This window comes from Rhamphochromis longiceps, linkage group LG16 (genome assembly GCF_057381845.1).
Source record: "Rhamphochromis longiceps isolate RC_006_pf linkage group LG16, R_longiceps_female_GT1.1, whole genome shotgun sequence".
NCBI classification, from domain to species: Eukaryota; Metazoa; Chordata; class Actinopteri; order Cichliformes; family Cichlidae; genus Rhamphochromis; species Rhamphochromis longiceps.
The window spans coordinates 20630195-20656287 of record NC_140572.1 but is presented as its reverse complement, the minus strand read 5'-3'; the positions used below and the strand labels follow the sequence as shown (position 1 = coordinate 20656287).

Genomic DNA, 26093 nt, shown 5'->3' with positions numbered 1-26093 from the left:
AAAATTTACCCATCATTTTACAATTTAGGGCCACCAGACCTTGCTTACATAAAGTATGTAATAAAATGAGACAATAAAATATTTAAATGTTTAGATTATTTCGACTATTTGACTAACCCCAGAGTGCTGTATGTTGAACTTTAATAAGATTGTTTTTTTTAATCATTTAACATTTTTAAATGGCAGCACATAATAACACCTGTTGTCCTCAGGGGTCAAAAATGACCCCATCTGGTTTGATTGATACTTAATTAATATGAAGTGGATTTTTCACCCACTTTTCATTAAAATTTAATTTAAACATTTTGACACTATTTCTTTATTCCATTTCAAATTTATGTCTGCTAAAACCTCATTTAGATTAACTTTTTCTTTGTTTTGGGGGGGAAAAAAATCAATTAAATCACCAGTTATTGTGATTATCATTTCACAACCAGAGTTGGTTGCTTTGACAGATTATCACAGATGGGTAAATGTCAAAGTTTATTTAGGAAGCTGTTTTTAAACTACTTCAAGTTTTTTACTGGCAGCAAATAATCACATCTGTTGTTCTCCAGCCTCAAAAATGACCCCATTGTGTTTGACTATTTATAAAGCAATAAGTATAAAATATCATCCACCTCTGTGTTTCAAGGTTTTATTCATCTTTATTCCAACTCATTACATGACATTTTTCTATATTTTTGCATGGTAGGGCATGGGTCTTAGTGAAGGCAAACTTTCATGAGAACAAAGGTGTTTACATATTTGTTACAAGTGCAGGAGGAAGCTCATGTTTATTACTTTGTACTGGTCCCACCATGGACAGCTTTCTTTTCTGCAGTTGCAGGCCAAGGGCATATAAAGTAAACAAGTTGTTGCAGGTGATCATTTTCTTTTTTAAACCTGCTGTAATGTTAGGGACAACTCGCATGCTCTGACTGCAGACTAGACGGTTTGCCATCATACACTAGCATGTTCCATGTACAGCTGGACCTGGCATCACATACTGCCCTAGCATGAAAACTGCCCTAAAAGACTCAGGATGTCATAAACTGGCCGAAGTGACCTTACTGGATAGATGCAAGGCTGTAAGAATCAACATACCCACATACCCCAAAAAAATAGCTCACAAGCCTGCAATGGAGGCTCGTGAGCATACGTTCTGTGTATGTATTATTGTAGGGTCTACCTTACAATATAAAGCTGTCCTTGGGGGACAACAGGTGTTAAAAAATCCAATTAAAACCCGTAAATAAATCAAATTACTTAAAGCTTATTCCAGTCATGCATAGCATAGTACTGAATAACCCCCGTTCACATTTTTGATGGCAAAGGATTTCTTCTGGGGACAGAAATGACCCAAGGACAACACATAGTGAGTGAGAAAGGTGAGTGAAGAAGCAATAATCAGTGCATCATAGAAATCCACCTGCGGCCTCCACCTGTTGCAGCATAACTAAGTGAAGATTCAGGGTTTATTTCTTATCTGTGAAACTTGGAGGAGGGAATTGATGCCTCTGCAGGTTACAAAGTAACTATGTGTATTACAGCAATAGTGGGTAATTAATTTTCCCAAAGGGCCACATGAGAAACTGGAACTGCTGTGGAAGTCTGTACCTGAGCCGAACTCGATTCTTCTCAATATAAAACTGGCTCTCTCTTTACAAAAAGTAGTTGTTTCAGTCAGGCAATGAAAACGTGAAATAGGCATGGCAAAAGCAGCAGCATTGTAATCACTATTTAATCAACATTCCAAGAAATAATTGTGATCTAAAATGTGCAGATTTTTGCAACATTTCACTTTCATTAAATAAAAGTGTTATTGCTGTTTCAGTTGTACTTCACTTACTTCATGTTCAGTGTTTAAGATCACATTTCTATAGTTCAACTTTGGCACTGACTTAACCAATATCACTTCTGGGGTTATTTCACTCACTTTATTTAGCATTCGCTTCAAAGGTCAAACATTTTTTGCCTGTCAGATTTGAACAGCCATCAGTTTTAACACCTGTTAGTTTATTTCATTTCAACTGAAGTTTTTCCATGAATAACCAAACAAACAAACGAAAACTTTATACACACTGTTCGTTTCTCTGGTAAGCAGGTAAGTACAGGGGAAAGGGTTTAAAAAAAAGGAAGAAAAATATAATATATATATTATAGGAATAATTTTACGAGGAGATAATGTTTTTGATCCTTCGAAAAGTAAAAAACTGTCCCGTTAAATAGAAACAGGATCGCAGTCTGGAATAAAAAAAAAGGCTGCAGGTCAGAAGAATGAGGGGAGGAGTTAAAGCAACCATTAAAAAAAAGTTGTTTTTAGGAGTGAAATTATTTGGATTGCAAATGTGTTGCCCGCTCCACCCCAAATTCAGACTACACAAATAAGATCATACTCTAAAATGTAAAACTTTTATTTCTTATTCTAACCGTGCTATTAAAAAAGAAAAGAATTTAGATGGATTGAGAAGCTCCTTCATTGGAGTTTGGATCATCACAGAGTTTTTGCTCGTCCTCATAAAAGCGCTAGTTGAGATGAGGAGTGATCTGACTAGGATGCCTGAGGGCATAATAACCCAAGACCCAGGACATGCCGGTGAGATTGGCGAGAGCTGTCACTCAAACAGCACAAAGGAAGTATACACATCCTTCCCATTAAATTCTTACTGTCTTCGTGCACTCCGAACGTTCCTCTCTCGGCACCCTATTATATGCTTTCTTTAGATCTATAAAACCCTTGTCCATACTTGCTGTGCTCATGTTGCATGAAGCCATACTGCTGATCACTGATCATCACTTCTCCTCTTAACCTAGCTTCAACCACTTTTTTCCAAATATTCATGTTATAGCTCATCAGCTTTATCCCCCTGTAGTTACTACAGCTCTGCATATCACACTTGTTCCTGAAAATTGGCACCAGAATACTTCTTCTTCTCTCCTCAGACATCCTCTTTATCTCCAGAACTGTGCTAAACAACCTGGTCAAAAGCCCGCAGCTCTGCTTAGCTCCAGAGATATATCATCTAGACTATGGACCATTTCATTCTCCATCTTCTTAATAGCTGCCCTCACTTCTTTACTAAACCTCTGAACTTCCTGGTTCATCAACTGTCCACCATGTCCTCCACTCTCTTGTTTTCTACATACATCAGCTGGAAGTATGCTTCCATCTTCTCAATGCACTCGCATCATATGTTTCCATTCCTACCGTTAATCCCCCTAATTTGCTCCATCTCTTTGCCTAGCTATCCAGCATCAAAGTCACTTAAAACTGTTCCCTTTGCCACCCTGCTCATTACCAGACATCTTACACCAGTACAGCCAGTACTCTTTCTAATCTTTCTGAGTGTGCCACTTCTTAATTGATTCACAGGGGGAAATAATCCACCAAAACATATACCATCATGAGACTGAACTCATTTACAAGGAGCTTCACATTTTTTTCACCTTTTCTTTCTTTTATCTTTTCTCTAAAAAGCAATTCAACAAAGAAATCTCTGAAATCTAAAATATCTAAACACCAAAGAAACTTCAATGCTTCACTGAGCTAACTAGAAACTGTGGCAAATCATGTTTTTCATTTCATTTATTTATATGTTATTTTCTCTTTCAGTTTTTGTCATAACATGGTTCTCTTTTAAATGGCCTGGGTGATACAAAACTGTAAGTAAGATACAGTGGGGCAAAAAAGTATTTAGTCAGCCACCGATTGTGCAAGTTCCCCCACCTAAAATGATGACAGAGGTCAGTAATTTGCACCAGAGGTACACTTCAACTGTGAGAGACAGAATGTGAAAAAAAAATCCATGAATCCACATGGTAGGATTTGTAAAGAATTTATTCGTAAATCAGGGTGGAAAATAAGTATTTGGTCAATAACAAAAATACAACTCAATACTTTGTAACATAACCTTTGTTGGCAATAACAGAGGTCAAACGTTTACTATAGGTCTTTACCAGGTTTGCACACACAGTAGCTGGTATTTTGGCCCATTCCTCCATGCAGATCTTCTTGAGAGCAGTGATGTTTTGGGGCTGTCGCCGAGCAACACAGACTTTCAACTCCCGCCACAGATTTTCTATGGGGTTGAGGTCTGGAGACTGGCTAGGCCACTCCAGGACTTTCAAATGCTTCTTACGGAGCCACTCCTTTGTTGCCCGGGCGGTGTGTTTTGGATCATTGTCATGTTGGAAGACCCAGCCTCGTTTCATCTTCAAAGTTCTCACTGATGGAAGGAGGTTTTGGCTCAAAATCTCACGATACATGGCCCCATTCATTCTGTCCTTAACACGGATCAGTCGTCCTGTCCCCTTGGCAGAAAAACAGCCCCATAGCATGATGTTTCCACCCCCATGCGTCACAGTAGGTATGGTGTTCTTGGGATGCAACTCAGTATTCTTCTTCCTCCAAACACGATGAGTTGAGTTTATACCAAAAAGTTCTACTTTGGTTTCATCTGACCACATGACATTCTCCCAATCCTCTGCTGTATCATCCATGTGCTCTCTGGCAAACTTCAGACGGGCCTGGACATGCACTGGCTTCAGCAGCGGAACACGTCTGGCACTGCAGGATTTGATTCCCTGCCGTTGTAGTGTGTTACTGATGGTGACCTTTGTTACTTTGGTCCCAGCTCTCTGCAGGTCATTCACCAGGTCCCCCCGTGTGGTTCTGGGATCTTTGCTCGTCGTTCTCATGATCATTTTGACCCCACGGGATGAGATCTTGCGTGGAGCCCCAGATCGAGGGAGATTATCAGTGGTCTTGTATGTCTTCCATTTTCTGATGATTGCTCCCACAGTTGATTTTTTCACACCAATCTGCTTGCCTATTGTAGATTCACTCTTCCCAGTCTGGTGCAGGTCTACAATACTTTTCCTGGTGTCCTTCGAAAGCTCTTTGGTCTTGGCCATGGCGGAGTTTGGAGTCTGACTGTTTGAGGCTGTGGACAGGTGTCTTTTATACAGATGATGAGTTCAAACAGGTGCCATTCATACAGGTAACGAGTGGGGGACAGAAAAGCTTCTTACAGAAGACGTTACAGGTCTGTGAGAGCCAGAGATTTTCCTTGTTTGAGGTGACCAAATACTTATTTTCCACCCTAATTTACGAATAAATTCTTTACAAATCCTACCATGTGGATTCATGGATTTTTTTTTTCACATTCTGTCTCTCACAGTTGAAGTGTACCTCTGGTGCAAATTACTGACCTCTGTCATCATTTTAAGTGGGGGAACTTGCACAATCGGTGGCTGACTAAATACTTTTTTGCCCCACTGTACACATGTTGTAGTCCATCTTCTGGACAAGGAAAAACTATTAGGAAACGTATGTAGCGGTATGTGTTTTTAATATTCAAACATAGCTGATGATTGACTTTAAAATTCCCAGCTCTGGTAATGGATCACATGAGTAAAAACCTAGAGGAGAAAGACAAAGCACAAAGGAAGGAGGTGCCCTCCTTCCTTTGTGCTTTGTGTCCCACAGGAAAAACTGGAACGAGTGAGTGACTTGGAAATGCAATGGAAAATGAAAGCATAGACAGGATTCCTTTGTTGACCTTCCTGAATTACTGAAAACACTGCAGGTATTATTGGTGCAGAACAATAATACTTGCCTTGTCTTATCACACAAGCCAGTGTATTGTTCTTTCACATGCTTCAGTTTAACTGAGAATTCGGTGAATTGACCATAATGGTTTATACATTTTTAGTCTACATGCTTCCTTCAACAGTTTCTTTATTTTTCACAAGCATTAGCCAAGACATGTAGGTGTTCCAGTAAATATTAGTAAGAATAGAGTAAAAATTATAGTTGTACCAAAACTATCCATAATTTCAGTATGCTCAGTTTAGGATTAGTTTCACTTGCATTTTTACTTATTTATTCACTTTTTAAATTTTGCTTCATGTTTTTCTTCTTTTCTTAACGGATTAATCATTCCCCGTTGTGAAGACTGTAGATGACACTACTGATTTGAGTTCATTTATTTTAATATGTCTGTAACTTGTACACACTTGTACTTGCTTTATGTTTTATATTTAAGAGGAGTAAAGTTATTCATATAGTTTTTATTCTTTATAATATGTTGTGCAGATCACTGCAGTCATACTTATCTTTACAGACAAGGTGAATAGATAGGTAGCTAGACAGAGAAAGAGAGAGAGAAAGAGAGAAGATGCATTATTAATTATTAAATCCAGTCTGATGAGAATTCACTGCTTGAGTTCAGTTTTGGTGTTAAACTCCCAAGAATACCACCTGGATCAATAGTCTTTTTTCTGATTATTGGCAAAAGGTTTACAGCGGTCTTCTTCTTAGAGATGCTGCTAAGGCTGTAATTAAGCCAAGAGATACAATAACTGAAAACATGTGCACATAAAAAAATCTCCTGATGAATGAATCACAGGCAAGGATATGCTGTATAAACACTGTATAAATTAACAGTACTCAGTGCTGGTTCTAACAGCCAGAGCTGCTTCAAGCTTTATCAGAATCACAATCAGAATACTTTATTAATCCCTAGGGAAATTATGCAAGTTACAGTTGCTCCAGTACAGTAACATTAAGAAAAACAGAAAACAAAACCGACTGAGACAGGACTCTTCTAGACACTCTAACACCCACCAGGACAATGTACATTTCAGATTTTTCATTTAAAATTTTCAGATTGTCTATTTTATTTAATTCATGTAATGTACAAAATTCACCCGGGTGGGAGGTATTGGTATTGTCCAACATTGTCCTTATCTTGGACAACATTGTAAATGGTAAATGGCCTCTTCGACACCACCTTAAAAGAGTGCAGCTCCATACACACAACATTACTGGCCTTATGGATCAGTTTATTGACTCTGTCGGCATCAGCAACCCTCAACCTGCCGCCCCAGCATGCAACATCATAGAGGATAGCACTGGCCACACCTGACTTATAGAAAATCCTGAGATTGGTGGTGTGGCTCTGGATTCCAGGCTGACTGCAGGTGAGGTTGTAGGTGAACATCTGGCACAGCTGTCCTGTGCCAGATGTTCTGTTGACCCACTGAGAGAGGCTTCATTTAAGAATCACCAGGAACACTGAAGCTCATTGCACTGATCAAGCAGGACTCATGATCTTCACCAGCAGCTCCCTCACAGGGAAATCTTCAGAGCTCCACCGCAGGCCGACCCCAGGAGATGGATAAACCCAGCATTTCATGAACACTGTGATGGAGACCTTTGGTTTGTGTAATGTTATAAATACTCGTTTTTTTTAATGTGCAAAAAACTGTAAAGGAATTCCAGATCACAAGTTTGTAGTTTGACATACAAGTGATGACCTTTGAGCTTCATCAGGTTTTATTTAATTGTGTCAGAGAAAATCAGCTGTGCTCTTCATGCAGCTGAGTACATCAAGTGTTTAAAACAGAAGCTGTGCAGGTCTGAGATCAGCAGCTCGCTGAAAAACCAAGCTGAGGTCCTGTTAATGCTGATATATAGTGACACAGTTACATGGGTGATTAGTCCTTTTGACTTTTTGTCTTTAACTTTGTCAATAAAACAGCTGCAGCTTTCACTGACAGCACATGTGGTACTTTAACCTTTGTACTGTTTTCATCAGTTCATTTTGCAGCTAACATGTGAACATGATGGATGATCTGTCTGCTCTCACTGGTTGGTGCTGAGGTCCAAATCTGAGGGCAGCTCCTGTAATCACAACGAGAACAGAATCATCACAAACTGAAATATGAAGTTTATCTTTCAAATCCCAAATAAAGCTGATCCTTCTCTGTCCTCACACACCCAGGATCTGAAGCTCTTCTCTTACATTTTTTTTTCAGTTCTACGGTTCAATCCATAGTTACTTATTAATGAGGAGTTACTGAAGTACAAGCTTTAAAAAAATAAATTGGTTTACTGTCTTTAAAGATGTGGCAAGAGACTAGGGTTGCCAACCGTCCCTTAAAAAACGGAATCGTCCCGTATTTCGAAACAAAAGTACACGTCCCGTATTGAGCTAATAAGGGACGCACTTTGTCCCGTAATACAGTGATAATCAAAAGTAGTCTATAACTTTTAATGGAATTAACACTTTGTTTGAAAACATAATTCCCAGCCCCTCTCCTGCTTTGTGACCAATGAGCTGACAGCACACTTATGACAATTCGAGTATGACAATTCAGATTACCGCTCATCTCATTGGTCGAGGAAAGGTCGCTTGCGGAGAAAATACCGGAAGACAACAGATGACCACAACAACAAGCATGGCCAACAGGGAAACAAACGCCGACACTGCGGTGCAAGTCTCGGATGACAGTACACCTAAAGCTGGGCAGACACTGTGCGATTTTTTTCAGTCACGTTATTCAGCTCCTGCTCAAACTGCACGATTGACTCGCAGGGGTTAGAAGTTGGTAGGTCAAGATGCAGGGTCTCACACTATACCGCCCGATGCTCTGATGCGACCTGAGTGCTCACACTGTGCGTCCATAAAATGAAGGTTATAACAGAAAATCTGTCGCTCTCTCTCTCTGTCTTTCACTCACACAGACACACCACCACCATCAACTTTGCTAAATTGCTAATGAAAAACATTGATCAGGCAGCTGTGATTAAGCACCAATGTAAATCCAACTATTTTCACGGTTGTTGTGGTCGTGATAATTTTGTGATGCCACATCGAAAAGGCTCGGATGAGCTTTCCAAAGTTCTACAAGTTGTGCCTCCATCGCTTGTGTCCAGATCACACGCGGCACTGCCGTGCTGCTCCGTCTTTTTCACCGACGTTTGCGCGTGAGCAGTGTGAGCGCCTGTGGTGACACTAGGGCTGCCACGATTTGTCGACTAGTCACGATTACGTCGACTATCAAAATCGTCGACGACTGATTTAATAGTCGACGTGTCGTTTGAAGCTTTGTAAGATCGCAAAAGACGCAGGAATAATAGCAGGATTTAAGAGTGTAATAACGGACTGAAACAGAAGATGGCAGCACAGCATGTACAAGGATGCCAGCTGCCGTTAAACCCCGAAGAAGAAGAAGTAGCTGTGTCCCAGAATTCATAGCGCGGCCCAGCTTAGTTTCCAACAATGGCGGTAGCTAGTTAGTTTTAATATTACTCTTATTATTCTTTCTGGGTCACAAAATAAACGTTTAACATATTTTCAGGCGAGAATGTAGCTGTGTAAACCTCAAATATCTGCTCAGTTTATCAGGACACCACATATTTTCAAAAGCGCTCCGACGTTTTCGGAGACGTCTGTTACCCACTAGCTCGATAGCTAGCCGGGGGCTAGGTCACTAGCGCCGTGAGAACACCGGACTCCCGGCAAATTGTTTTCAAACCCACACTCAGGTTAAATATATATGAGTCACTTAGATAAATTAAAAATGTTGTTGTTTGGCTTTTTTTTTTTTTTTTTTTTTAGTATTTTATTTGTTCCTGAGTAAATCGGTTTGGCTGAGATTAAAGTTATAGTTTTTACACAGCTGAATAAATGTCAAGCAGACAGCTGATTATCAGAAGTGTGAGATGCTGGAGAATATACTCCGGTGTCCTGTTATATTTTAGATAGCAAGGAGTTTATTAAACTTTACCGAAACAATCTGCAAATTTCATTAAAATTTAATAAACTATCATCTTGTCTTTATTTTTAGTTAGCACCTTAAAAGCTTAAAGCTGTAAGCTAATGATAGTTATATAAGCTGTAGTTTTACGTCCAGTGGATGATGATCTGATTAGTCGACTAATCGCAAAAATAATCTGTGACTAGTCGACTATCAAAATAATCGTTTGTGGCAGCCCTAGGTGACACCCTCACGAGCGATTGATGATCGGGAGCTGGTCGTGAGGTGTTAATCACTTCTCGTTACCCCACGTATACTACACGACGCACAATGAAGGCCAAAATCGGCCCGATCACTCAAAAATCGGCTCAAAATGGGCCTGAAACCGCACAGTGTGAGCCCAGCATTAGAGCAGCAATGTTTGTTCCCCTCAGAGAAAGGGAAGAATGGGAAAAGGAAAACACCTGGCTGGAAAAAGTTAATATGGGCATGTGCAGTGAATATCAGCGCTATGTGGCCAGAAGTGTGATAATATCACTTATTTTGTGTAATAAACAACTGCAAGGATAGATGATTACAACAAATTGATAACTAATACATAAAAGTAATACATAGATGAATAATGATGATGAGTTATGATGCGTAATCATGTGAACAAGCGGGTTTACAAACAGGAGCAGCTGATTAGCATTAGAAAAGCTGAAATAATACCTCAACTGAAGCCAATTGTACTAAATGCACTAAATGTGCACTGTTACAAGAATATTTTTCTTTCTATTGTTTTCTATTATTTTAAGTTAAGCAGGACAGAGTGCTTTTAAAGAAAGATTTACTTATATTCTCAAAAGTTAAGCATGACAGGCTTCTGTTTAAGAAGGAGACCTGTTTTATTGTGTTAATGTTGTCATTTTGAGCTAAAAATAAATGGCTAAATGATCATTTGTTTCACATGTGTTCATATCACAAAGAATAGAATATGCATCTACTTAAATCAACTTAAAGTCAAATGGTTAAAAAAAATAATTTCACACACAAAAAAAGAGCTAGAAAATTCACCACACTGGGAAGGGTGAAGACAACTGGGTCGCCCGGTGTTCCAGATCTACTGGCGTTTAGATCAACTGGCGTTGGTCGAACAGATGTGTGTCAGTCTTGCGTTTCAGGAGCTGCTACCGACAAACCAGCAAAAAAACGCCAAATGTGTCATCTGTGACATTTGTGAGGTTGTCTCAAACACACTCCGTCAGTCTTGATGCTGTTGAACAACAAAATGCTTAAAAATGTGGCGAGTTTACCTGGTGATATCCTCATGCGCGACGCGATCGCGAAAACAGCAAACAAGTAACACCACGCCGATGTTGTTCACAGGACACAAAGAGTAAACGATCGGGAGACTCTTGTCGTCGTCATCGTTCCCCTCGCACGGTTTATTTCTCCGAATTCAGCGTTTTTGCTTCACAACTACAGCGTGCTGTTTACTTTGTGCACTAACATGGAGTCGAGTCAACCAGCGCCACCTCTGGCCAAGTGCCACAGCCTACAGCCAGATCAACCTGTGACACACATCTGCACCACGTTTGAATTCGTGTCATGCACATTTGTACCTTTCAATTGTGTCTGTTTGTGCGTCATGCAAATAAACCTTTGAAAAGAATGAAATGATATCATATATTCCTTATTGGCCTACATTTGTACAAAATTCCAAATTATATACACAAAGTCATAGAAATCACCACTCCAATTGGTCATCATGATTTTGATATTCTCTTTTTCCATAACAATGAAATACGCCTTGGACAAATATGACACATCAATATTTCATTAGTGTTGTAACATCACATGTCGCTAGCATAGTCTGTCTGTGTCTTTTCCCTGAAAATGAATATTTCCAGCCAATATAGGCAATTCATCAACATGGCTGGAGTTATATACAGTCTGTATAAGTGTGGTTAATCTAATGAACATTTGTAAGGAGACGGCAGTTACTGTGAATTCACAGCAGTTACACAGTGATTAGTAATAAACAGCCAGTGAGAGTGAGTGGATATGACTGTTCCCACCACTAACACATGACCATAGCCCACTACTAGATTAACTTGTGACACATCTGCACCTGCTGCTATGATCACAGTGAGTAGAGGCTGAGTGGCTGCACTTACCCCTGGTACATCCAAATCTGCCCACAAACATGTTGAAAGATGCAATGCCAGCAATGTGGATTGTCAACACTAAAAACAATCAGTAAGCAAAGACAACAGGGATCACTTTTTTCTGTTTATTTAGCACCCACAACATTTGTAGTCGCCTTCTGCACAAGGGAAGTCCACACACACCGTGTGGTACCACTTTCCACAGAAGGTGCAATCTGCAAGATTGAATGAGATTGTCAGAGTCATTGTCTGGCTGTTTATTACTAATCACCTGCTGTACATTCACAGTAACTGCCATCTCCTTACAAATGTTTATTAGATTAACCACACTTATGCAGACTGTATATCACAACCAACTCTAACATGTTTGTTTGCAGAGGGCAGACACAGACAGACTACGCTAACGACATGTGATGTTACAACACTGGTGAAATATTAGTGTGTTCACGACATTTTTCGTATGGGCAAAAGTATTGATATCAGGATGGTGATTCTTATGTGTATGTCATTTGGCATTTTGTACAAATGTAGGCTGATAATAAATATATGATATCATTTCATTCATTTCAAAGGTTTATTTGCATGACGCACAAACAGACACAATTGAAAGGTACAAATGTGCATGACACGAATTCAAACGTGGTGCAGATGTGTGTCACAGGTTTATCTGGCTGTAGGCTGTGGCACTTGGCCAGAGGTGGCGCTGGTTGACTCGACTCCATGTTAGTGCACAAAGTAAACAGCACGCTGTAGTTGTGAAGCAAAAACGCTGAATTCGGAGAAATAAACCGTGCGAGGGAAACGATAACGACGACAAGAGTCTCCCGATCGTTTACTCTTTGTGTCCTGTGAACAACAACGGCGTGGTGTTACTTGTTTGCTGTTTTCGCGATCGCGTGGCGCACGAGGATATCACCAGGTAAACTCGCCACATTTTTAAACATTTTGTTGTTCAACAGCATCAAGACTGACGGAGTGTGTTTGAGACAACCTCACAAGTGTCACAGGTGACACATTTGGCTTTTTTTTGCTGGTTTGTCGGTAGGAGCTACTGAAACGCAAGACTGCCACACATCTGTTCGACCAACGCCAGTTGATCTAAACGCCAGTAGATCTGGAACACCGGCGGCCGCCTCGGGTCTCTCCTCCTGCCTCACCTTCCCTCATCCACCTGTTGCCTCTGTGGAAGCTCCGCCATAGCCACCACCAAACAACTGAGTTATTTTTACACATCGGCCAGCATCTGGCCAATCCACCACCTCTCATTGTTCATGCCGTTACAAAAAAAAAAAAAAAAAAAAAGTCATCAGCCCACCATGCAAACGTCCGATGGCTAGTCCAGCTATGTTAACTTGTTAATCTTTCCCCGAAAAAATGTTTTCTGCGGTGCCGTCTTTCGTGCTTGGCTCTCCTACCTTTGCTAACATGATGCGCATAGTGCAGAAGCCGGTGCTGCATTCGCTTACCCTCGGATATCTGAGCTTCACTGTGAAACCATAATCGTACATTTGATATTTCATTAAATTTTATTGTTTTAGCTTCGGGGTGGCACCTGGGGTGGCCAGTCTGCAGTAAGCATTTGTTAAAGTGTATCTAATTTAAACTTTTGTAGTCAAATATTTCGCAGCTAAAGATTGCACCAAATCAACTGCTTTCCACCTAAAAGTGATGAATCAAGCAAAATCCAGAGCACACAGTGTCCTTTAAATACTGCAACAGCAGCCAGGAGTCATCTGTACATGTAAATGCCAACTTTGAGCATCAGTTGAATTAGAGTAGCTGCATTTCCTCCTGCAGGAGCTTGATACATACAGATCCTGTAGCTTGGACAGATTAGTACAACATTACAGCCACTATGTGGAGCTCTTTCTCTATTTTCTATATTTGATGGTCTTTCCCTTTTAGGTGAAAAGGGAAAGACCATCTTTAAATCTAGGAGGGTATCTAAGGGTACATCTTTCACCATCTTACAATGCTGTGATTGCAACCATTCCCCATCTCTCTGTGAATGGGACTCATGGCCATTGAGCAGTGGTCTTTGATTAGTGGTTGTTGATAAATGGTCATGAGAATTTGCATATTAATAATGAAGGAATTGACCTCCCAGCCCATTGTTCCTTCAGTGTTGCTAGTTTCAGTCATTATGCAAATGTACTGTTTATTGGGGAAACCTGCAGTCAGCTGAGACTGAAGAAGTCGGTGATGAAACGTTTCTCCCACTGAAAACGCTACGTCCAGAAGAACAGAATCAACTTTTGGGGGTATCTGACCTTACATGGCCCCTCTATATGCTTTATTCTCATTAACATTATCAAAATCATATTGTTGTCTGCGGATATCTCAAATAGGAAATTTACCACTTTTTTCCAGTCACGTGTTATTACTTCTTAAGCTAAATTAGTTATCGCCACCACCCTTGCCTGTGGGAGCTCCATCTGGGGCCTCCATCTGTTTTATCCCGACCTTCTTTGCTGAGCCTTTCCTTAACTGTGTTCCTGCCTCAATATTTTCTTCTTCCTTGGATTTTCTCTGTTGTTGCTGTTGCTTTTTTGTTTTTCTACAATTTGTTTCAGCTCTCACACATTTGCAACCATCAGTATAGTAATTTGACTTCTTACAGTCACACTTAAAAAGGTTGACCTAACAAGTATTCAATTTAGGCATAACATATGTTAAACTATCACCATCTGCTGGCTACTATAATTTTCAAGTCAAGGTTCAAATCCTGAACAAAGAGGAGAGACAGAACAGAGGAGAGGCATATACAGAAAAGAAACATAAATGTAAAGTATGTTAAATCCAGGTTTGATGTTTTAGATTATTATTTGAAAAATAAAACAAAATGTCTCAAGTAATAATCTGTTTGAAAAGCACATCATACACTTTCTGAAAAACAAAAGATACATTGTCCAGATACATGTACCGGTACTATAGGCTGAGTCGATTTTAATCAGTTTAAATGCCTGTTTCTGTCAAAGTAATTTAATTATGGTGGGCATGTTGTCCTTGTGTCATTGAGATAATGTGTTTAAGAGGAATCATCATGTTGTCCCTGCAGTTCAAAGACTCCCTCTGGCTACAGTCTGTGAGGAGAAAGAGTCAGGAAGTCAGTGAGTGCCTGAAGGACTAGGATCCACGTGAGGATGGCATAAACAGCATCATAGACTGCATCACTGAGATCACTGCCTATGTAAATATATGAACCATAATTCCAACAACAAGCCCTGGATCACCACTGACCTGAATACTAAATGAAAGGAGGGTCGTCAACTGCTCATAATTACCTATAATTTCCTTATTGATTCATAAAGTATTCTGATTCTTATAACCCCACCAATCCCATCTTCCTGTCTGAAACCCCTGCTTGTATACGTTTGTGACCACTGGTCAGTTCGGGAGATGGCATGAGCTACTAGCTGATGCAGTGTGCTCGCTGTCACCTGGATGATATTTTGGTGGTATTGTGAGAAAGCAACCAAACTCCATCATGGTGAATCCTTCTCTCCCACTTCATCCCACTCTACTGAGACAACAGAGCTCTTTCTCCCTCAGACAGGTGAATACACTGATAATATTCCATTGTGTAGTTTTCTATCCAGGTGTGCTTTTAATGCACTGGGAGTCCATTTGGGAATCCATTGTCTGTCAGGTTCTTTTCAGATGTAATTTCATGGTGGATCTAAAACTGATGGTGCTTTTCTTTGTTCATAACTCCATTAATTTTGACATGATCGCCAACACGACTGACTGATATGCAGCTCCATACCATGACAGAACCTCCACCATGTTTTACAGATGCCAGAAAATTCCACATTGGATTTCTTCTCTCCACAAGACCAAAACGTCCAACTGGAATTCAATATCAAGGATCACAGATGGGGTTTACACACCTGAATGTATATACACATGTATACTGAGGGAGAGGAACGTACTGATTTTATGCATGATTATTTACTTTTGAAGAAAAATGATAACAAAAAGTATTTCAGCAGTGTAACATGTTATAAAAGCAATTACAAAACAAAGTTTCATTTTAAGCAAACAATAAAAAACACAAGATATAAAGCAAGCACACCAAATGATTTATAATTGGTCAAGAATACAGATCAAACAACACACTTTAGTGATTGAATGCTTAAAAAAAGCTGCCACACAAAAACCTAAATAAATTGAAAAGTACAACCATCTGAGACACAGGTGTATGATATATGATTTGATATGATGTATAGCTTTCCAAAAGCAGGGAACCCTGACTGTGTAATGCTTTAACAAAGTAATTCTCCAGCTTTCTCTGAAATGTCAGCCAATTATTCCCTACAGTAGTCGCACCACCAGCTCCACAGTTTGAGAAGACTGTTTTAATGTGTAGTGTAAGGACATGTTATCAAATGGCTCTCACAAATATCCCCTGTGTACATGTGTAAATGAGAGAAAAGACAAGGCACAGTTTATTCATTAATGCTGACTCTTTCAATAAACAAGTTTAGAGATTTAAAGTTTAGAGTTAAAAAACGCGTACTAGTGTAACTATTGCTATAAAGGATTAAGATGAATTTAGCTAAATGTAACCTACACAATTAAAATACAAACATATCTTCATTTGACACACAAACTTGGCAGCAAATAGTTGATTGGTTAACTAACTGGTCAAAATACTCCATCAGCCTTTTTATGTCTGGGGGTAAAAATTATGGGCCAAAGTTTAAACACACATGCTGTGAAATTTTAGCTTCATATACCGAATACAGTTTTGTGAAAAATGGTCTATCGACCTACTATCAAGCCATTTCTTTTCTTAAACTGGTCAAGGAAAAGTCAGATTAGCAGCTGAGAGTGCATTTTGAAGGTTGACATTGTTTTTCACAGTATTTCACTGCTTTTCTGTAGTGCATGTAATACAGAACTTAAATTTGACCTTAGAAACTGCCCATGTCACATATTCTGTTTTTGCTGACTTTGCCTCCTGTCGTTAGCTTGTATACTCATAATAAAAGTCGGCACAAAACAGATGATCAAAGAGTTTCACTGACATTACTTGATAAGTTTGTGTGTCAACAGAAGTTAAACATGCCTTTCACCATTTTGGAAAGTGAAGCAGCTTACAGCAAACACTGTAGAGCGAGTCTGGCTCTCTGGAAACAGAGATCCAAGTGATAGCTCCTGGGAAAATACAGGCATCATAAGCTTTGCAGAAATACGTAAGCCAATGTCGAACAGAATTATCAGTTACAGTCAGTTTCCGTCTTTATGATGACACACTTTTCATAACAGTGAAGTAAAAACAGCTCTTTATCAGTCAGCACACTTATTAGACCCGTCTATGTTTTAAATAAGTCAGCTCGGCTGAACGGATGGAGTTAAAGGTCTGAACCAGAACAACAAAAGATAAGAAATTAAGAGAGTGCATTTGCATTTGTGTAACTTAGCATTTGTTACTTAATGCACTATGTAGTCTTGTATTCATATAATATTAAATTTTAAATTTACCATTTTTAGTATTTTATCATTACCTAAAAATGAGTATTTAATCATACTCCCATAAGTTTATAAGAAATCGGTTCATATACTTGGGCTTTCTGTTCAAGTTTCTTATTAACCGTTGATCAGCACATTCATTTAAGTAAATACATGAATGAAGATTAAGATTTTTTTTTACTTGCATGTGTAAGTTTTGTTTTATTAGAGCAAAACTTGTACATTCATGGCAAGTACAGACAAGTGCAGGCCTGTTTTATTATAGTTTTATGTAGTAGTTTTACTGGAGGGGAGTAAGTGTGTGCACCATCATCATGCACAAGAGAAATTTAGCACCATTCACAGTGTGCAGTGAAGCTATTCTCTGTGTGAGTTTTTGTATTATACTGGTAATTCATTTAGTGTTTCTGATACAAACACTGTGGGTTTTATAAACTGTAGCTTAATGACTCGTGTTATCAGGAGGAGTAAAGAACATCAGCCAGAGCTTCAATGCAGACACACCTGCTGCAGCTGTGCTAGCATACTGACTGGATACTGTTATGGTGCTTTTATAGGCACAAACAAAAAAGGAAAACATGTAATTCCATATGAATGGTTGATGTGTCCACAATTGGCCAGTATTGTACATTATAACCTTAAATACTTCTATTGTTACCCTTAGGGAAGGGTGTTACTGAAGGCAGGTGGATTTTTCATTCCTGAATTTACAGTAACCACATTACTATAGCTGTCAACAGTTTTCACTGATGATGAAAGCTTTTGACAAGTTGGTGGAAACACAAGAACAGATGGCAAATATAGTTAAAGCTTTTCATGACAATAGAGGACCAGGCAGTTAAAACCACATCCTAACAGTTGTTCCAGTTACATGTGAAGTTGTTTCACAACATGGCCTTTTTAAAAAAGACTAAGCTAACTCTAGAATAATATGTTGGTAGAAACTTCAGTTGAGATATTTTCCATCTTTGGCTTCCACAACTGTCAGAGGGATTGCTGAGGCAGAGAATTCAGAACAATTGTTTAAAAACCTGCATTGAATTTAAAACAAACACGCAAAGACTCTGTGTATCTGCAGATTTTACAAAGAATAGTAATACTTCTGTAATATTCAACACACTATTAAAAAAAGAAGGGCAGATTTAATAAAATAATAAAAAAAAATATAAACATATCTCCACCATATCAGAGAGTTTTGCATTACATTTTTTTTTTCGATCGCTTTGGCCCAGTTCTCAGAGCAGAAAAGTCAGTCTCACTATTCTATTTTTGTCTGTTTTCTTTTGCATATAGTTTAAAGATTATTATTTTGCTTTTCTCAATTTCATCAGTTTTGTAAAATAAATATTAAAATCCTTCGGATTTCACTTTTGTTTCTGAAATATGTGTACACTACATTAGGCCTACATTTTTGCAATACTTCTAAAGTCATTTAAGGTTTTGAGGAAAAAAAACTAAACAATTTGATGACTACGCCTTTAAAGGGTGGTGAAAGGTTTCTATTCATTCATCACAGAGATAAAGTGACTGACTGACTATTCGTTTTTTGAACAATGTAAGAAAGGTTTTGATTGTAGTAGTTCCTTTTGCACAAGAGACTCTGTTATGAAAAATGCTCTGTTTTGAGAATTGCATAAAGAGTGGTTTGAATGACTTTTCTGCTGTGAGAATTGCACAGAAGCAATTGAGAAAAACTGTAAGTTAAGTCATTAGCACCAAAATATTGAGAGACATATTAATTAATTTATATTTAACATAATTAATTTTGACTTTAACATCTCTACAAATTAACCGTTGGTGACCTCGCTCACTTCCTGCAGTTGTTCTTGCTCTCGTCTTTGATCATCTCCTGCACTCCTGGGAGATGGTGGGTCTCTAGGCCCATCACCATGTGATGGAAAACACCTAATGCCAGAGAAAAATAAGACAGTATGCATGGCTTACAGTTAAGCCTGGAAATTTTGCGGCATTAAAAAATGAAACAAAGATGAAATGTCAGACAAAGCAGAACACGAGGAGCTTATCCCCAGAAGTGGATCATCATCCACTGGCTGGAACTACTTTGTATTTGGGACAAATGACATTAACTAAGAACAAATTATAAACAAATGTTGCTGTAGAGTTGTGTTGGCACCACACAGCAACACAACTAACTGAACCACCTGAAAACTCGCCACAAACTAAGATGAATGTACGAAAGCCAAGAAAACCAAAATCATAACTCAATAACAATAAAAGCAAACCTGTACAGTCTGTCAATGTGTCCCAGTGAATGAACACTTTGTCTGCAAATACATTTTAATTTGAGGATTATAGTGAAATGTAAGAGAGAAACCAGTGCCCTGTTGAATCGTTAGTGTTGAACTTTGCGGCAAATGCAATTTGGAATTTTTAAAGAAATAACCAAGCAGTTTACACAGTTTTTCAGTGACCTGTCAAATTGTGTCTGTGTGTGTGTGAGAGAGTGTGTGTGTGTTTGAAGTACCTTTGAAGTTGTCTGGATTTATTAAGGTACCATATTGCAGCAACAACAACATTCAGGAAAAACAAAACACCAACTAGAGCCCAAACAGCAGAGCATGCATCTACAGACACACATGGAAAAAAAGAATATTGTGTGAATGAGGTAATCCTTTCTCTCCTTCATGGTGTTTAGTCTTTTCAGACATTGTTCAAACACCATGCAGCACTTGTACCAAACATTCTAAAACTTTTATGCTCTGAAAGGTTCTGAGACAAATGACCATGAAAAGAACTATTTGCTAGGACATGTTCTTCCAGTGATGGAGCTGACTTTAATATCATTTTTGCTCTGTGTGGAGCTTCAGTCATCCATTCATTAACACTACGTTTTATGCCGGAGATGTCTTAAACCAACCACCTCTTTAAGCTGGCTGGTTTTCAGAAAAACATTAGAATGAAGCAACACCAGCAAAGGCTCAAATTAAAATTCAGAAAGATTTGGACAAACTGCACAGCTAAATCCAAGCTGCCCTCACCTGATGCCACATGCACATAGAGCTGACCATGTTTAGTTCCATATGCATTAGATGCTTCACACTGATAGAGGCCATTTAGATCAGAGGTCAGGCTCAGCAGTTGTAGCTCTGCACCGTCGACTTTGATAGAAGACTGCAGCAGAGTCTGGCCAGATCTGGAAAAACATGAACAAGGCTCAACATGAACTATATATATATATATATATATATATATATATATATATATATATATATATATATATATATATATATATATATATATATATATATATATATATATATATCTGGAGCTGGAGACGGAGCAATACTGGAAGAGCATATGGGAGAAGGACGCAACCCATAACGGCAATGCTCAGTGGCTAGTGGATCTGAGGGCAGACCACAGCGACCTCCCTGAACAGGGTCCAGTAACCATCACAGTGGCAGATATCCAAGAAAGGGTCTCCAGTATGAAGAGTTGGACAGCACCAGGGCCCGACATGGTTCACGCCTACTGGCTGAAGAAGCTGACTGCACTCCACGAGCGTCTGGCAGCACAAATGAACCAGCTGCTAGTTAATGAGAGACACCCGGAATGGCTAACCGAAGGCCGGACGGTCCTGATCCCCAAGGACCCCAAGAAGGGACCGGTCCCCTCCAACTACCGACCAATAACCTGCCTCAGTACTACATGGAAGCTCCTGTCAGGCATCATATCGGCTAAGATGAACAGGCACATGGGTCAATACATGAGCGGGACACAGAAAGGAATTGGCAAGAATACCAGAGGTGCAAAACACCAGCTACTGGTAGACAGAACAATCAGCCGAGACTGCAAGACCAGACTGACCAACCTGTGCACTGCCTGGATTGATTACAAGAAGGCCTATGACTCAATGCCCCAAAGCTGGATACTGGAATGCCTAGAATTGTACAAGATCAATGGGACCCTAAGAGCCTTCATCAGGAACTCAATGGGGATGTGGCGTACAACACTAGAGGCCAACTCCAAGCCCATAGCACAAGTTACCATCAAGTGCGGGATCTACCAAGGAGATGCTCTGTCCCCACTGCTGTTCTGCATAGGCCTGAACCCCCTCAGTGAGATCATTAACAAGACTGGCTACGGATACCGACTATGGAACGGAGCAGTTGTCAGCCACCTCCTGTACATGGATGACATCAAGCTGTATGCCAAGAGTGAACGAGACATCGATTCACTGATCCACACTACCAGGCTATACAGCAATGACATTGGAATGTCGTTCGGACTGGAGAAGTGTAGTCGGATGGTAACAAAGAGAGGGAAGGTAGTCAGAACTGAGGGGATTGAACTACCAGAAGGCAACATTGCAGACATAGAGGACAGTTACAAGTACTTGGGGATCCCGCAGGCGAATGGGAACCATGAAGAGGCCGCTAGAAAGGCTGCAACCACCAAGTACCTGCAGAGGGTCAGGCAAGTCCTGAGGAGTCAGCTGAATGGTAAGAACAAGATCCGGGCCATCAACACATACGCCCTGCCCGTGATCAGGTACCCTGCTGGGGTAATAGGCTGGCCAAAGGAGGAGATAGAAGCCACTGACATAAAGACAAGAAAGCTCCTGACCATGCATGGAGGGTTTCACCCCAAGTCCAGCACCCTGAGGCTGTACGCTAAGCGGAAGGAAGGGGGCCGGGGACTGGTGAGTGTCAGCACCACAGTCCAGGATGAGACAAGGAACATCCAAGAATACATTGGGAAGATGGCCCCAACTGACCGAGTGCTCAGTGAATACCTCAGGCAGCAGAAACCCAAGAAAGAGGAGGGAGACGAGAAACCATCATGGAAGGACAGGCCCCTGCACGGTATGTACCACCGGCAGATAGAGGAGGTGGCTGATATCCAGAAATCCTACCAGTGGCTGGACAAAGCTGGACTGAAAGACAGCACAGAGGCACTAATCATGGCAGCACAAGAACAAGCTCTGAGTACAAGATCCATAGAGGCTGGGGTCTATCACACCAGGCAAGACCCCAGGTGCAGGCTGTGTAAAGATGCCCCAGAGACAATCCAGCACATAACAGCAGGGTGCAAGATGCTAGCAGGCAAGGCATACATGGAACGCCATAACCAAGTGGCCGGCATAGTGTACAGGAACATCTGTGCCGAGTATAACCTAGAAGTCCCGAGGTCAAAATGGGAGATGCCCCCAAGGGTGGTGGAGAATGACCGAGCTAAGATCCTGTGGGACTTCCAGATACAGACGGACAAAATGGTGGTGGCTAACCAACCGGACATAGTGGTGGTAGACAAACAGAAGAAGACGGCCGTAGTGATCGATGTAGCGGTTCCGAATGACAGCAATATCAGGAAGAAGGAACACGAGAAGCTGGAGAAATACCAAGGGCTCAGAGAAGAGCTCGAGAGGATGTGGAGGGTGAAGGTAACGGTGGTCCCCGTGGTAATCGGAGCACTAGGTGCGGTGACTCCCAAGCTAGGCGAGTGGCTCCAGCAGATCCCGGGAATAACATCGGAGATCTCTGTCCAGAAGAGCGCAGTCCTGGGAACAGCTAAGATACTGCGCAGGACCCTCAAGCTCCCAGGCCTCTGGTAGAGGACCCGAGCTTGAAGGATAAACCGCCCGCAGGGGCGTGCTGGGTGTTTTATATATATAGTATGCACACACACACACACACACACACACACACACATACGCAGTTTTTCTTCTCTTAATTACTTTACCTACTCCAGATAAAGTTGGCACTTGGGTTGGCTTCTGTCACACACTCAAATGAGTCTTGTGTAATCACTCTAATATTCACTTCTGTGGGAGAGACTGCAAAAAAAAAAGACAGAAAACTGTGTTAATCCTGAATTGAGGACATAATAATAATATCGAAATAATGTTTCACAAATGTTTGGGTCTCATTGCATCAGACAAAACAGTCAATCTTTTCAAGACAAAAACAGTAACAAGGTTGTGACTGGCTAATTTATAATCACCTTGATGATGGAAAAAAGAATATTACATTACATGGAAAATCCACCAGAAACAGGACCCCACAGTTGTACCATATCAATAACAATAATGCACTTCTGAATAAGCCTGCTTTTTACTTTCATTGCAACTTCCATTATTTTTGCTGATGGTGTGACCAGCAAACCTCCTCCTCTGCCATTTCCCATTTATATTCAATGACTTACGACTGGAAAGATAAATTACATTTATCTTAACGTTAAGCATGTCGGTCACAAATAACCTTTATGCTTGACAAACAAATCTGAAACAGCTTTTGCTGTGACTTGGTGTATTATTGACATCAATGGTTTTGATGGTATGGCATGTTATGGTTCCTTGCACGTGTGAATTAGATGGGTTGTTAATGACATTTGATGAGAATTCCATTTCAGTGGCACCTTTAGAAATATGTTAACTTAGAAAAATTGGTGATGTGTTCAATACTTATCTGCTGTGTGTGCATGTGTGTGTAAATATGGGGACATTGTTGAAGTGACAGTGGTGAAAGAGAGAGTGATATCAATAAGTTTTGGAATTTGATAAATTTGGGACATTTAACAGAGTGTATAGTTTTAGTGAATCATTAGTATGTAGTGTAATGAAAAAAAATTGAGGCATTGTTTGCATGTCAAAAGCTGTTATAGAACTTTGTCGTTTGCTAAATTTGTCAATAATTTTCTGTTAAATCTAACAATTCATATTTGCATTTCAAGTTATAAAACTTAATTGTTAAAGATTTTTGTGGTTTGTGGCACTCACAGTAGACTTGTATGTTAAAGGGCAGGACTTCTTCTTTAGACAGGGAGTCACCACTGATGACACACTGGACCTGGTGACCGTTAATCTCTCTCGTAGGAACACCAAACAGAGAACTGACTGTGGTAGTTGTATCGTTGTCATACTGTGTGGAGTTTGTTGTCATCCTCACTTTGTCTCCCAAAGCACCAGTGAGCCACCTCACCTCTGCAGGAGGCTTCGATCCAGCAGCCGTGCAGGTAGCAAATAAAACCTCTTCTGTGCCCAAAGTGGGAAGATTGTCCTTCACATTTGTGAAAGGAGGCACTAGGAGAGGTACAGCACTAAAATAAATCAACATGCAAGAAGGATGGTGGAAGTAACTCCGTCTCACGTACAAGAATATTAGAATATTTGAAATAAAGTATCTTTTCATACCGAGCAAGTTCAGAGGTATCTCAGTCTTCTGATTTCCACTGGGAAACAAGGTGAAGATACACGTGTAGCTGCCTTCATCCTTCAGTGCAACATTGGATAACTGGAGTGTTCCATTTTTGTTGTTAAAATTCCCGATATATTTAAATCGATCATCACCTCCATTGACAAACTGCACTCCCTCTTTGGGTAGGATAGTGAGGAAATTGTCATTGTGAGGTTTTTCTCTCGTCTTCCTCTGCCAGGTAATCTGTGTCAGGTCATCATTGGTATCAATGACATGGCACGGTAAAATAGCGGTACCTCCTTGAACCACTGTCACATTTCCACTAATCACCTGGAGAGCTGTAAAGTGAAATACTGTTAAAGAGCAGAAAAAAAGTAAAAAAAAAAAAAAAAAAAGCGTCTCCAAGAATTTTTGGGCTTCACAATTAATCAAATATGAATCTTGATTTTAGTTTTACACAATTAAATGAATATGGCTGATACTGAAAACGTTTGCACAAACTTTATGCCTGCAAGTGGCAATAACAGCTTTTTCCTACACTGTGAAGCTTCCTGGATTAATCTGGATGAGTACATTAAATCAACCTAAAAATTATAATTTGTATTATACATGCATCTCAATAAAAACATTTAAAACAAAATCTCAAGGGGTTTTTTTCAGCTTGTAGAAACCAAAGATTCCTGCCCATTCTGCTCCAGTCATATGGGTAAATACTGGACTGTATGTAGCGGAGATGACAATAAAGTTTACTTTGATTTCAGCAGCGAGCAGGCGCACCGAGGGCTCTCGCTCTCACTTTATAGAATTTCGAAAAAACATCGGTGCAAATTATAAATCTGTATCATAATGTCTGGTGTTTTCGTGTTTGTTGTTTTTTTATTTTTTTTTATTTTTATTTTGCGAGTTGGTTATTAGATGCTGCTCCAGCCAGCCAGAGAATCCCCCGCCGCCCCGGCCGCAAGCAGCATCAACACCTCGCAAACGGAGGGCGCTCTTACTCCCAGCAAATGGGCGATAGAAAACCGATCGGTGCCTATGCCATTCCCAATATGCGCTGGCATGATGTCGGAGCAGCATGAGTACGAGTAATTTTTTATTTTTATTTTTTTCCCGTGATGCCGCCCCCCACCACGATGCCGACCCGGGCAACCGCCCGTGTTGCCCGTATCAAAAACCGCTACTGGGTAAAGATAATAAAATACACAATTTTTAAAAGCTTTAAGGTCACAGGTCCTGAGCATCTTCTGAGTATGTCTCCTTATAATAATAATAATATTAAATAATAATAATAATAATAATAATAATAATAATAATAATAAATACATTTGGACAACACTAATATAATACAAAAACATAATTTCAGTCATCCGCTTCAAAATCCCCACATTCTTCCCTGTCAGATTTTGACAACAATCAGTTAACACCTGCCATTTTATCTCATTTCAGCCCAAGCAAATCCAAGCATAAACAACAAAAAAAGAAAACTTTCGACATACCGTCAGCTTCTCTGGTCAGCAGGAGCGCAGATATTAGCAAAAACACGCGGTTATCGCGGAAAAATAGCGTGGCATGACTTATCGCAGCAGTTGGCCATAAAAACACAAACGAAAGTAGCAGTTCCATCCATTCGCCCATATCTTGCCGTTACCTCGTGGCTGCTCTCAGAGGAAGAAAAAACAGAAATGGCATAATGGACACGGTAAGGTAGGCTTTACTTAAGTCACGTAACCTGGATCGGCCCCTGGGACACTTGTGCTGGGTCTTATAATTATGAAAAGGGAAT

The 26093-nt window shown here is 40.0% G+C and overlaps 1 protein-coding gene and 2 long non-coding RNA genes across 5 annotated transcripts; 1 reads left to right on the top strand and 2 right to left on the bottom strand.

The window, feature by feature from the left end:
- Window positions 1-6017: 6017 nt before the first annotated feature.
- On the bottom strand, window positions 6018-12376 carry LOC146651020 (uncharacterized). Its single transcript, XR_014907867.1, has 3 exons — window positions 10824-12376; window positions 7881-10697; window positions 6018-7669 (listed from the first exon to the last, which is right to left on the bottom strand). It is a non-coding gene; the product is annotated as an uncharacterized LOC146651020 (long non-coding RNA).
- A 5-nt stretch (window positions 12377-12381) lies between these two features.
- Window positions 12382-15913, top strand: LOC146651019 (uncharacterized). 2 transcript variants are annotated; one of them, XR_014907868.1, is made up of 3 exons: window positions 12382-12597; window positions 12724-15234; window positions 15474-15913. It is a non-coding gene; the product is annotated as an uncharacterized LOC146651019 (long non-coding RNA). The 2 variants fall into 2 exon arrangements; XR_014907869.1 differs by having other exon boundaries at window positions 15437-15913.
- Window positions 15914-16799: 886 nt separating this feature from the next.
- Window positions 16800-26012, bottom strand: LOC146651018 (nectin-3-like). Of its 2 annotated transcripts, XM_085384076.1 has the most exons (7): window positions 25807-26012; window positions 24307-24648; window positions 23893-24195; window positions 22857-22950; window positions 20153-20307; window positions 19639-19738; window positions 16800-19058 (listed from the first exon to the last, which is right to left on the bottom strand). In XM_085384076.1, exons 1-7 carry the CDS (start codon window positions 25943-25945, stop codon window positions 18941-18943), a joined length of 1251 nt encoding a protein of 416 aa, XP_085240202.1. In that variant the 5' UTR covers window positions 25946-26012; the 3' UTR covers window positions 16800-18940. The 2 variants fall into 2 exon arrangements, with proteins under 2 accessions (XP_085240202.1, XP_085240203.1); XM_085384077.1 differs by lacking the exon at window positions 19639-19738.
- Between the last annotated feature and the right edge of the window lie 81 nt (window positions 26013-26093).